At 39.9% G+C, this 14477-nt stretch overlaps 1 protein-coding gene across 1 annotated transcript in view; it reads right to left on the bottom strand.

Annotated features, from left to right (window-relative positions):
- Positions 1-1135: 1135 nt before the first annotated feature.
- CHRNA9 (cholinergic receptor nicotinic alpha 9 subunit) overlaps positions 1136-14477 on the bottom strand; it is a 60629-nt gene continuing 47287 nt past the window's right edge. Inside the window, exons 2-6 of the mRNA XM_054824116.1 lie at positions 8298-8428; positions 7069-7214; positions 6124-6278; positions 4937-5466; positions 1136-3158 (exon numbers count right to left, since the gene is read on the bottom strand). Coding sequence (XP_054680091.1) covers positions 2602-3158; positions 4937-5466; positions 6124-6278; positions 7069-7214; positions 8298-8367 — 1458 coding nt within the window. The 5' untranslated portion in view covers positions 8368-8428 and the 3' untranslated portion in view covers positions 1136-2601. The remainder of the gene's footprint in view (positions 3159-4936; positions 5467-6123; positions 6279-7068; positions 7215-8297; positions 8429-14477) is intronic.

Below are 14477 nucleotides of genomic sequence, written 5' to 3'. Positions count from 1 at the left end.
TTAGAAGAACAAGCATATGTAAATAAAGGAAGAGAAACACTTGTGAGTGCTTGATGATGCAAAGAAAAGGATAACAAAAATAATAAAAAAGCAAATGTAATAGTTAATAAATTCAAATAGCTAGGAATAATTTTCAAATATAGTGTCGTAAGGAAGACAATTCTTTAGCACTATCACATCTTCACATAAACCATGTTAGGGAAGTGCAAAGTATGATTTCAGCAGCAGCATCCAAGCATGCAGCATACTAAGGAGCACCGGCATGATAAGGCCCACGATCCATCTGTGACGGCAAACTTTCCCTTACACATGGGAAGCCCACAACTGTATGCACACATGCTGCTGTTTGAACAGAATGGCATGGGCACAATCTGAATTTCCAAGAGAGATACTGAGTCAGACTAAAGGTCTGTCTAAACCTGGAAGCTGTCTCCAATGATGCCACTGATGGGATGAAGAGCACAGAAGAACGTAGTCACAAATCCCCTGAAATATTGCTCCACCTTTCAACACTTTATGACTGTATTTAGTATTATGCCAGTAGATTTTTCTTCTATATTTTTCCCCAAATCTTCAAATCCACATAATCTTTCAGCATCCACAAATCCTGTTGCAACGAGTTCCTCAGTCTTCTCACACATTGTACAGACTCCTCCACTGTTACACACTGTGTATATTTAATGTATCCAGTTCCTATATTGGAAGAGACAGTGAACAGTAACTCTCTCCTTTATGCCACCTTGGACAAACCCTTGGTAATCTGTTTTCCATGCTGAGGACTCATGTTCTGAATATTTTACCTTTATCTCTAAATACTTTGCTCCTTCAGCTTTTGGGACAATATTATTTTCCACAACAAAGACGAAATTGGTTTCCTCAGACAGGCAGCGTTAGTGCCAAACCCAGAATTCCATGGCAAATGGGTGCAACCACTTTTCTGCACAGTGGAAGTGAACAGCTTCTCTTCTCAAGGAACTTTAAGTTACCCTGGTTGACTGGGAACTGATAATATACAGGGAACACACTTGAGACTTTTTCCACATACTGAGTTTATTCTTGGCTAGCCACCAGTTTAGCTTTACATTAGAACCTGGACTTCAAGGCTTGCATTATGTATGAGAATCCAGATAAACTTACAGCATTAATTATTCCACACATAAGAGAACCCACCATTAGCAATTCAATGTATCATTTACATCATAATAGTAATTACAATTCCCTTTCTTCCAATAAATTTGGGCATAACAACTGCATCATTTTGCCATTTTGATTCCTTGCTCTTAAGTTACAGCTTCACAGGTATGCTCCTATTAACTGCAACAATTACAAAAATGAGTTTTATCACATGAACTTTTGACTGGGATCCGTTACAGTGTCATTCTGCCCCTCTCACTGCATCTAGAATAACATGGTTTCAGAATTCAGGGTGCTTTGTAAAAGCATTTTATCTGCCATGGGTATGCCCGGGGTACTAGCTTCTCACTTTACTATGTGAGACATGTTCCAGAAATCTATCAGTCAGAGTTAACAGAAATTAACACACAGAAGAGGGGTTTTTGATGTTCTCAGTGACAAACACATTCACATACAAGTACTAAGGTGTTTGAGCAAGGAGTGTTGATGACACTATTTTAGTGAGCTAGTAAAATCATGCTTTTGTGCTAAGTAATGCACAGAGCAACCTTGGCATTCCTGTAAATAGTTCAAAATTTAAGTATTAAAGAGGATCTAAGAGTGGAAGAGGGACACATGGGGTGAACATCAATAAAATGAGCAGAGATGAAAGTCACAGCCTCCCATTTTAGCAGTGTCAAATAGCATTTAAAGGCCCATCTTGCACAAATGGCCAGGGGAATGAGACATCTAGGGAGGACAGAAGTCCTTCCCATTATTAGACTCAAAAGAAAGAATGGAAGAAAGGTCCTCCAACTCAATGAGGAAGAACTCCTGGGAATCTGGCTTACTGGAGCCATAGTAACAACAGGGAATGATAAAGAGGAAGATCAAGGTAACCATCAATATTCAGTGAGCTCAATGGTATTAGAAGTGAAAGGCACAGCAGATAGACATGTAGAGCCTATGAAATGATAGAAACAGTGATCAGAAAGAGCCATAACAAAAATTTAACAGGACAAGCTAAAAAAAGGGAAAAAGGCAATGCCATGCATGAAGGGATGATTTCCAGGAACTGCCACCATGTCAAACACATTCTATTTCTGGGGGAGAGAAAGGGCTGGTCAAGTTACAAGGTGCAGAGATGCAGCCCTGTGAATAGAGTGCTGCCTGCTAGGCTGCCTGCTCCCTCACTGCAACACTCCAGCCCATTCAGCTTGAAACCATGGCCACCACCCCTCAAGATGGAGCACAGAGTGCTTACCCAGCAACCTCATCAGGGCTGCAGTCCCCTACTAAAAGGCAAGGACGTTCATTAACAAAGCCCTCAGGTGAGCAATGTCTCAACGCGCTGTCACAGTCTACAGAATCAATTTATTGTTACAGAATGCAAGACAAAGATCTCAAAAGCACCCTAGTCGCAGAGCTCCATCAAAACAGGTTAACCCAGTATGTTCAGATTTACAAAAGAAATGTGTTCATTTTCAGTTAAGCTGCTTTCCCAATGATCAGCACACTCATAAAAAACACCATGATAAAGAAAATCCACATGAAAAACCTGTCCATCACTTTTGCGACTTTTTTCCACTCAATTCCTTTGGCCCGGTTTGCTTTATGGTCTCGAACACAATTAGCAATATACTCAATATTTTTAATCAGCATTTTATAACAGGAACAGCAATTAACAGTCTCCCTAACATTTTCACCATGAACCCCATAGCTTTTATTCAAGTTTCCATTGAGCTTCTCATCAAGATCACAGTCATCATTCGTATTGGAAAGGTGACCCCTTACCTCTTTGTGCCTTCTCTGACACCCATCATACCCCTCTAACTTACGTTGTTCTTCCTTCTCTCTTTTTGGACTTGTGCAATTTTCACCCACGTCATAAACAAAAAAGATTTTTGACATGTAGTCCAAAATAACCACCCTGGCCCATTGTGGAACAGGCTTTGCTTCTGAGCCACAGTGATGGAGATTCATTATAATGATCGTCAATGCAGTGGAAGCTGTGATCATGGTCATAGTTGCTATGTAATACTTCCCTGGAATACAAAATAAAATCATATTAAAGATGCTACTCTAATAAAAAATTCAATGTAGAATTAACAATATGACAACATAGTGCTAACCATAAGTGCAAGTGAAACAAGTTTTCAATCACCCTGATTCTCTACACTTAGATCACACTTAATTTGCCAATTAAAAACAAGGATTAAAGCAAAACCACATACTCATCTGATAAAGGCATGACAGTAATGAGTGACTATTGTATTAGTATGGTAAATATCTGCAAGCCAAACCCCCTGATTTCTCAAAATACATCCATTCAGAAAACAGCTTAAAAATGTTTATCAGGACCCTTACTCTTTTGCTGGTGCCTGTGAAATCCCAGTGCTGATGGCTTCATGTGGCACATAAGAAATCCCATTGCCTGATGTACTAACAGAAGTGGTGATAACATTTTGTTGGAGCTATTGACACACCCCACACCAGCAGACAGATGCCTTTGCATTCAGACCTTGCTGATGTCCACAACTAGCATACTGACAGCTAAGAGGCCAGGCACAGAGCTGAAGGGTGGCTCCGTTGCCTGTTGAGATTTGCTGTCTGGATTTTCTTCAGACTGTACAAATTTTAGCATAGCTAGTCCAAACAGGGACAAAGCTCATTCTGGCCAGGGACAGCAAATACAGTAAATGCACACTGAGCCCCTCAGCCAGTGCTTTTCACAACCGAAGTGTGCAGCTGACCAGCTAACCTAGTGTGGCTTGTGCCTATGCCAGGAGGCACCTGCCAGCCCTGCTGCTGTGCAGCCTCTGCAGGAAAAGTAAGGGCTTGCATTGATGACACAGGATGTACCACGGACAAGCATGATGTGATCCCAGGTTTTCAAAGGGGTTGGAAAGCATGGTGAGGGAGAGAAGAGAAAGCAGACTGAGGTTAGGTCCTGGCTCCTTAATTTACACAGCATGACAGGAGGGTAGGAAAGGTTCTCCGGTACAGCAAGCCCATATTCTAGGCAGGACTAGTTGCTGCTGGTGCAGGAAATGCATTCAACTTTCCTAATCATTGACCAGTGTTTTGTCTCAGTTAAGCCATGCAGTTTTTCATATAAACAGTAACAACAAGAATAAAAATAATGAGATCTGAATTATCTTAATGAAGCTGGAAGCCAGTGTGGAAGCAACTGCGTTCCTAGCCCTCCAGAAATCCCACCAGGGCAGCTGGGCAGCCTCCTGACCCAGGGGGTGGATCAGCCAGTGGCAGGAGGGTCCTGGCAGAAGGCAGACCAGACAGCACTGAACACCACCCTTGTCACCAGACATCACCTCTTTGGAACTCTCAGACAAATTAAAATTCAGCACAATGGATTGCCAGGCGTTACAATTCAATATAACAATTGTCAGATATTAAGTCAACCCTGAGTGTCCCAGCCAAACCATGCAACCATCTGGATCTGACAGAAACAGATCTTGAAACAGTCTAGCCTTGTGTGTACAGCTCTTGCTTACACTTTGTACACTGGTTCTAAAATTGTTTTCCATTACTAGCTTTATTACAATATGTGATAAAATAATTCTGTCTAATTATATTTAATAAATACAAAATAGCTAGCTAATATAGAATTTAAAATAAACACAAAATAACTTTGAAGAGCTTCAGCATACCTGTACAAATTCCACACATTTTAAGTATTCCACTATGTTTTAAAGATGCAACATCTTTATTTTCCCAGAAGCCTCAGATTGCATATGGTCTCCCTGACATAAAACCCTGCTATTAATAAGCCATATTTAAAGACAAAGTGCATAAAGCTCACCTATCAAAGGTACATTTTCAGAAGGAGGCATGATCTCTGCAACCATCAGCTGGAACACGGTCAGAGCAAGCAGAACCGTAACACCCAGAGACACTTTTTCCCCTGAGTCTGCAGGGAGATAGAATCCCAGTGGGGCCAGGAAAGAGATCAAAATGCAAGGCAGTAACAGATTAAATATGTAGAATGAAGACTTCCTTTTCAAAATCAGTGTGAAGGTCACATCTGGATAAGGCTCAGAGCAGCAGCCATATGTGATGACATTCTTAACTGCTGGCATACCATGAATCTCCCATTCTACATCTTCTACAAAATCAGAGAGGTCACCACTATCAAGAGAGTTGATGTCTACCTGATTACCATTATAGGTCCAGGAACCAAATGTAAGGTTGCACTGCTGGCTGTCAAAAGGAAAATAAGATACATCCACTACACATGAGCTCTTTGTGATAGCGGGTGCATCCCAAGTGATTTTTCCATCATATCTCAACACAACATTAGTATTCACTGGTTCTGAAAAGTCATCATCAGCCCTAAAAGACAAAAAAGTGACAGTCAAGATCAACAGACAACAACTTAATGTGTGGGCTGGGAAGACCCTCACTTCACACCATTAAAAGCATGCTTCCAAAATCATATTATTTATTTATACTGAATCTAATTAGGAACTTACTATTAACTAACAGGTACCAGTGCCCATTAATGCCAAACATCATTGCTGCTAAATTATGTTGGTTTTCTTGGCCATAGATTCTTCAAACTTGACCTCAAACAGGGTACAGTGGGATAAGAATCCATTCAAAGATTAAAATGATCTGCTGGGTCACTACTGGCCTGGGAGGGCAGACAAGGAGTGCAGCCTTTGTGTACTGCCTTTCTGTGGATACACACTCTTCCAGAGCTCTTCAGCAGCAGCAGCAGCAGAAAGTGCTTCAGACTGCCACAGTATTCAATTCCCAGTGCAGAGAAATTGAGAACAGCTTTGCTGTGCAGCATAATCAATTGACAAATGCTGTCTATGGTTTTATTGCAAAATATTTAGATGATCAACAACAAGTGTTAAGACAACAAACTCCTTGCTAAAGTAAGGTGAAGTGATGAAAGTTCAGGGTCTGTGGGTCAATTCCTCCTTCAACCCCCTCCCTCCCTCAGACAAGTATTCAAGCTGTTTTTCCTCCAGTGACACTCACTTGTTATATAGGACAATATCTGGTCTCCAAACCAAATTGCTTGGAATCCTGATAGAATCCAACCCATCATATTTATCTTTGTCCCATTTGAGGTATGCATCATACCAGCTTTGTCGAATCCATAAGTAAGCTGACAAAATTTGGTTCCTTTCATCCTGCATGAAAATGTAGAAATATTTCTAGCTGAAGGTGATAAAATCACATCTTAGATGCAGACAGCATTTGTTGTGTAGCTTTAAAGTACTGCCCAAAACAAGCCAGAATGCTGACAGGCCACAAGAGTACTTCTCAGACAGGTACATATGCCCATAAACTGCATGGGAAGCTTACTTACTTGGACTTTCTCTTGTCCAAACCTTCTTCCCCCTGCACCCTCCCTAGCTTTAATGATAGGCGTCTAAGGCTCCTAGTATCTTAAGAGTTTCCTTTTGCAAGCTTCAGAATACCAAACAGCTAACAGATTCAGCCTAACAATTCTCTCAAAGCTTGGTGAAGGCCTTGAAGTTGTAATTCAGAAGTCAAAGTGATTCTGTTCTCCTTCCAGACATTTTTTTTGCCTTAAAAGTATATCTGGCTGAATCAAATTTATAAAAAAAAGTTACTGAAGGCTAAAATAGAAAGTTTATGTAGAAATTAATTGCATCTTAGAAAAAAACTTTTGCTCTATTTAAAATGCAGCAGAAGTTGCCTGGAGGGTGCAATACCAACACCTAACTACAAAAGAAGTCTTAACAATTCAGCAGCTGTAAGTTTGCAGACTTATAATGGAAGTTTTAGTGTTGCAATCAGATGAGAATCTACAAAGAACTGGAGAACATGATCCTTGTGAGGAAGCATTACTGAAGTTGTCACAACAAAACACAAGTTGCTTTTCCTACTCCAAGCAAAAGGTTTACAGCTAGTACATTGCAGCACATCTTCAGAAAAACAGAACTGTACTCTTACCATGTCTTTAATTTGGGACAACGTGATCTGAAGGGTGACATTCAGCACTTTATCTGTGTCTTCCACTGGTCTTAGAGCATTTGAGTAGTCTTCAAACAGTTCATTAAACAGCATGTGAGCATATTTTCCTTTGGCTGATTCTACAGCTAGATAACAGATTTGTTCAGTACATCAGATAAGGCACTGAGCAATATCGGAAAATACTCTCTTTCTACAGCTTCAAGTAGTATTTGCTATATTTATCATTCATATACTGTAGAATATATAATTTAGTGCAGAAACAGAACTATGCCTGATGAAGCTATTCAAATAAGGACAGCATTCACCCGTAGTAAATGAATAGCTAACTCTAGCTTTTCATACCCACTGAAAAAAAGCCTCTGCATCCAGAGATTCCTGCCTTTTTTGAAGGTAAATATCATTACCTTTATTTTACTGATGTCTTTCATAGGCATAGAGATTAACTTACAGTCACACATCTGCCAAGCTAAAATTAGAAGCAAAGTCTGAAGTCAAATCTGCTCCCAGGCTAATGACTTGTGATATACCCCTAAATGCAGCACTAATAGATTCATGCTACTTTCAGAATTTACTTTAATTTTTAACTACCACCTGGAAAAAGTCTGAGCTGCTTTTCTTCACAAATTAGCAATTGCATGATGTACGAACACATCCTTGCACTAAAACCTTTTCCAAACCATGTATTTAGAGATGCTTCTTGCTATCCAGACTTAGTCACTAAGGATAATTCACCAAAATTTAGGTTTTAAACAACACTTTTGCTTTTGCTGTTCCACACTGTTTTGTGCATCACAGTTTCTGTAGGCAGTCTGTGCATTACCTTTAGATAGATTCACATGTTTCTGCAAGCAAAGGGCAAGGACAGTAACACTCACAAGACTTGCACAAATGCCAGCTGGCACTATGTAGGAAGCCAAGTGCTTTGGAGTACATCACTCTGGTGACTCATGGTGACTTCCTGGACTAATAAGAATTCAAAGCAAACCTTCCTGATTAAAAAGAAATCCTAACAAATCAAAGCTTCACAAAGAGCATTTAAGTTCTGGCTGTACACAATCATTCATTTTGTCTATTCAGCAGTAAGACAGTAAAACGAAACAGATGAAAGACTTGTGGAGCTCAACTGTGTAAGACACATCAGGACACCAGCTCCTGTTTGAGTAAAATAACCCTCAATGCAACATTTAGCTACCAAGCAGTATTCTCACCTTGAAGCATCACTGCTGTAAACATCAACCAGAGGGAGATGGAAAGGGAGGACAGGCTATTTCTCTTCATTTCTGGACCTTAAATAAAGCTGTTCACTCAAGGGCACAAAAACGTTCATCACCATCCAAACCTAGCAAACAAACAAAAAATCAAGTTGCACAGCAACATAAAGATGCTGAGGCACTGATGAGCTGCTAGAAGCACTTGGTCCTCCCTCAGCAGCTGTCAGTCCTGGAGCGATCAATGGTCTTTGTCCCTGCCACCGCCTGGGGCTCTGACAAACCCTCCCTCTCCCTGTAACCTGAGAGCTGTCTGCTCTGAAGCTAATGCTGAGGGAGAAGACAAACAGATAGGGTATCAGTAGGAAAACTATATTCCATTGCATTTTTTTTACTACAAATGTAAGATTTTGAGAAATTTATGAAGAACCCTTTCAACATTTCTTTGGTGGGCCACGTTATACTGCCCTATGTTCAGCAATACCTTGCTCAGAACAAGCTCTGTGGAACCTGTGGACCCTCACAAAAAAGCAGTCTGCCTCAGTACTTTAGTAGGTATAGTCACACTGTACATCACACACTAAAACCCCCACAGCCTACCTACTCCCATGCTGACAAAACAATGTTTTCACCTACCAAAGTGGTGCCACACAGAAGAGATGCAGCTACACCAAAGTCAGACAACACAGGCAACATCTGCAGTAGTCCAATACTGCTGTGCAAACGAGAACTTCCACTGGTTTAGACAACTGAGACCAGTACTCAGCACAGTAAATCAGGAGCAAAACTGGACTCTGCAGATAAAACGTCATTTCCCAATACAGTACAATTTTTCCCAGGTGAACTTGACAAGACTTTACAAAGAATTACAGTTACTGAACAGCTCTTCCATTTAGCCAAGACTTACAGAAGAGAAATATGACTATGAAACAATACCACACCTGGCCTCCCATCTACCCTGACAGAACTTCATTAGGTCTTATTCATATTGCCAAGTTAGTTTCATAGTACTGCAGGTATTTTCTTACAAGTTTCTCACAGACAAGAGGAAATGACTTCTTCGTTTCCATAGTCCAAATCATCCTTTCTGATACACTGCAGTCCATTTTGCCATCCTTTTAGAACAGGTAACAACACAGTCATTAAAATAGCAAGGTTAAAATATAGAATGAACTACCAGTCAAAAGAATTGGTCCAGAATAGTTCTGATCCACACAAAATATAAATTACTGTTGCTTTACTCTTGTGTAGTCTTTTGGCTATAAGAAAGCTGATCCCTCCATACACAATTTCTATACAGTAGCACTCCCGGCACTCACTGGCTAATGTTTGTGCTTTCGCAGGGGTCTATAAATCAATGACATTTATGGCCAGGTTTAATAGGTAAGCAATAAATAATTTCAGTCAAAGCGCCTGTAATGAAATCCATCTCCGTCACTTCATTTGCCGAATTGTCAAAGGGGAAAAAAGTGGAAAACAGTTTAGAAGTCAAAAAGGTCAGAGCAGCCCATAGGCAGTATTTAATAACCTTTTTCTGTGGGAAGAAGGTATATGCTGTCAGAGACAACAAAAATCAGAGATGAAAGATTTTTGGATACAGTCAGATCAGTGCACTCTCAGGGGATACCTTTAGTCTACAGTATATTGCCATTATGTCAGCAAGTAGTTACTGCTTCATTTCTCTTACTGTAATTACAAGAGTGACCGGGGTACTGCTTTAAGTGTGCTGCTATAAACACTACTGGAACCAAAACTAAGCTTGCTTTGCCACAGGCTTGAGACAATCTTGTGACCTGTTACACCAGTAATATGTCTGCCAAGCAGTGCAACCTGATGTACTTTAACTTGCATAAGATCACATATTTTAAAGAACCCTACACCTTTATGGCAATGCCATCATCTTGAAGGGAAACTGCAGGTTCTCAGAAGACAAAAACAAGAAGCATGCTTGGACATACAGACATGCAAACATGAGCACAAGTACAAGAACACACTTGGTATGTTTGAGATGCTACATTGATTACAGTGTGTTTACAAAAATAAAACTAAGATACATCCAAAAGCCTTTTCAAAATTAAAGATACTAGATATTTAACAATCTCAGTATGCTAGGCCATTTGGCTTCTTTACATTTGTTCACAAGAAATCTGATCTGTAATTTGAATCAAAATGTCCCTATTGTAGACATTTTGTATGAAGAGCAAGTATTAACATTAATCACTATTCATTGATCTGAGAGGTTCATCTACAAACCCATGCTTCCTCAGAATCTAGTTTTAAATTGTGGCATAATCTATGGCAATACTGCTCCCAGATCAAACATCCCATTTAACATTTGAATGGAGCTTAAATTTATAGTTAAGCAGTTCTCTATTTTTACAGTAAGAACTTCTGCTATGAAGTCAGGAATTAATATAAAGTACAAAGCAGCTTACAGAGATAACTGAAGAAGAGTCATGAGTGTTTGGAAGTTAGAATCAAGCCATTAACCTCTCCCAGAACTAGACTCATTCCCAGCAAAATTCAAAGTTATCTTGTTGGAGTATGCTTGCCAGCAGATGGCCCTGTTAGCCAGCCTACTGATCCAACCAGACAGTGAAGACAATTTTTGTTTCTCACACAAAAATCACATTGCATTTTAATCTACTTTGATTAATTTCACTGATTATTTGTCTTACATTTGATATAACACAAGCAGAGACAAGATGTTCTTTTAAAGAAAAAAAGATAAGCAGAAGGAACAAAACCGCTTCGTGGCTGAATCTGGCTGTCAAGTCTGCCTACCATACGTGAGACCAGTCATGAGAGGGTTTCAGGGCAAGCACATATATATCATTGTCAACAACTGTACGATACAAAACTATATTTAGAGCACAGGCTGCTTCTGCTGATGCACAGAGCAGTTGAGGCCCATGGCACAATATCCAGCCCCGCTTCCACATATTTTGTTCAAACATTTGACTTTGTGAGAATGCGTATGGGCTATTAATGGAGCACAACATTGTGTTTGTGCTTACATTCAGCAGGACAAGAACATACCATTCATCAGTGCACTGAGCTTGTGTACACACATGACATGTAACTTCTTATGGTTCTAGACAAACACACATGCTGTTAGCAAGACAACACTAAAAAAATCTGCATTCAGTGCACTGCCATGTAAGGGAAGTTTCACTGCATGCACTTTAAGGACAGACTGACTGAAGTGAAGGTGACATGGGATGGATCTCTTTCATATTAAAACTTCCAACTTTAGATAATTATCTTAGCCAAACTATAAGTAGTAAATTGTAAAAAACATTTAAAATTTTATTCCTTCAATTAAATCTTTCCTCTCCTGCCTAAAATAATAATTTGCTCCTGAGGCTGAGGTTTTGACATGTACATTTTCAGAATTTTTTAATGGCTTCTTACCCGTTTTTGCATAAAAAGCTTTAAGAATTTTTAAGTCTCCAACTGGAAAAGCTACAGATACTGTATTATCACAGGCCTCAAGGCTGTCTGTACCATTTATAATCCATCCCTTCATCAGAGAACAATAAAGAAGAACAGATTGGTTTTCTAAGCACAGTTTGTAAGAAGTGTCTCACAGTCTGCTTCTACTTGTCTTCCTGCCAATTTTTCTCCCCAGGAGCTGTGGCGTTCACATTCTTCGCAGCATTTACTACAGAATACTATCTTGTGATGGGGTCAAGCAGCACACTAACTCTTCAGAGTCAGGCTTCTCTCCTTAGACTAACTGAAGTCTTAACAGCACGGGTAATAACAGCTCTTCTTGCCAGAATAGCCTCACTGTGCCCAGTCTCTGAAGAAGGAAAATACAGCACTTCATTTAAATGCAGCGTGTTTCTCTCCACCTCATTTTTTTTTTTTCACACCCACCTACTGCCTCCTCCTTCCTTCTCTCTAAAAATCCCCTACCACCTGAAACCTGCATGCTCATTCATATTTTCTTCCACTCTGTTGTACACATGGAAGGTAGGAAATACATTAGGAAGCATTCACAATGTCAGGTCATGAGATAATGTAGAATATTAGCCACATTTTCCAGAGATGGGAAATCCTAATTTACATGTTACAGTTGTGAGTTCTTACAAGTATAAGTTTTATTTGGGTCTACTTACCCAGGCTGACAACCTCCCAGCACCTGAAGTAGAGAAACCTTTTGCTCCTAGAAGCCTTGTATTAATGTGATTTAAAATGCAGCATGTTCACTTTCACCAGGATGCTTGCAAGCTGACTGGTATTTTGTCCATCCTTAAGAAGCATTCACTATCTGGCAGGGTTAAGAACAAAGCTATTTTATGATTTTAGCTATCAGAAAGCTATTTCATATACAGCTCTTTCTCACTGGGATCATTTCCAGCTTTGTACCATGCCTTTGAATGGCTGATTACAGGATCTCTGCTCTACACAAAGACAACCGCCAGGGCCTACACACTGTTCCAGATCACAGGTTTGCTCTAACAGGCAGCCTGATGCTCCAAAACAAACTCAATTAGAGAAATATTTCTGCTCTGTTACAAGGGTGCAGACCAACTCAAGCATCTTCCTCTGCATGACCACCTTTGACCCATGGAAGACAGCACACTACCTCAGCTTTTGGAAGTAGAGGGAAGTCCCCCTGCTACCACTGCAGGCTGAAGACAACTTTAGGTTTCCCAGAAAGCAATTCCTTCAGCTTGTGTGCACATCACAAGAAACAGATTATAAACTGATATCTGAGGAAGCAAGACAGAAGGGCAACATTTTAGATACTATCTCAAAACTAAAGTTTCACTCTCTCCAAAATTCAAAGGAGGGGGGAACATCCCTTTAAAACACTACTGAAACTCATCATGTTCACAAGGGTATCTGCACAGAGGGTCTAGCATCCCCTGATAAGCTCACATCCACCTTGCAACACAGAATATGGTACATGTAAACTCTTAAACTCTGAGGAACTCAGATAATGCCATGAGTTCCCTACAAAGAGCTAAGACTCAGGCCGTGCACTAATACAGTGCAGCTGGCTGAAAAGGCAGGATGCCAAAAGATGATGAAGACAAGAAAAAAATGCAGACCATAATGTATCAACCTAAAGTTTAACTGTGTTTTCAAGGAGTTCAGAGAACTCAATTGCAAGATGATTGCTAAAACAGTATCCATACATGCTACTTGACCAGTGTTGCATACTATTTTACTTACATTGTAAGTAAATACATTGTACTCTTGTAAAAAGACACTAAGCAAACATTTATATTCCAAAATTTTGCATTATCTCATTTTTTCTGCTCCATCTAATAATTTCCACTCCATCTAATCACAATCTACCCACAGGATTTCTCCATGTCCCCAGAATTTACAGAAAGAAAACAAAAATACTACTTTACTCTCAGAGTACAAAATACCCACCTTATCAAGCCACTCCAAGAGCAAGTTTTTTCTAAACAAAATAAACTGGTTTCCAACCTTACAAATATTGCAGAGCTGCCCACTTTAAAAAAATCAGAGCAACTACATGCAGGAGGACACAACTCTCAATTATCAGAGTGCATTTATGCCTGAACAAACCTCCTTGTAGCATAAGACAAGCAGCAGCTACTCATCTCTGCGTGAAAAGAACTTTTGATAAATCGTGGTTTTAGCTACTGCAACATCTTATGGTACGTGAGTACTGATATTCTTTAGAATGTCCTAACAGAAACACAGCTACGTTATGCTACAGCCTAAGCAAAAAAATTTCCTCTTGAGCAAAATATGGTAGTAAATCTGCAGTTTATTCAAACTCCGCAACTACACTCATTCTGGCACAATAGAACTGTTTAGCTCTTGGGACAAAGCACCACCACCTCACCTGAAGACAGGATCCCTTAAGCATCAGAGTACAGTGGCTGCGGATCAGTTAAGGGAGGCTGTATTCATACTGTTGGTTCTCATCTGCAAAATTCTAAGATTTGTCCAATGCCAAGATGTTAGTCCCTTCTTTTCAACCCACAACAAATGCATTGAAATAAAGACGTAGCACTTCCACAGGAAAAAAGCTCAGGTGTTAATATAGGGAGTCACCACCAAGGAACATCCTTTTCTTTGGTTAACTGGACTGAAAAAAATTATTTTGCCCATAAAGACAAAGGATTTGCCATCTAGAAGTGTTAGCCTACAACACTGATCTGCATCTTACAGGCTTAATAACTGCTA

The sequence above is a fragment of the Grus americana genome, chromosome 4 (assembly GCF_028858705.1).
Source record: "Grus americana isolate bGruAme1 chromosome 4, bGruAme1.mat, whole genome shotgun sequence".
Classification (NCBI taxonomy): domain Eukaryota; kingdom Metazoa; phylum Chordata; class Aves; order Gruiformes; family Gruidae; genus Grus; species Grus americana.
The sequence above is the reverse complement of the archived record's forward strand: the minus strand, read 5'-3'. Positions and strand labels throughout refer to the sequence as shown.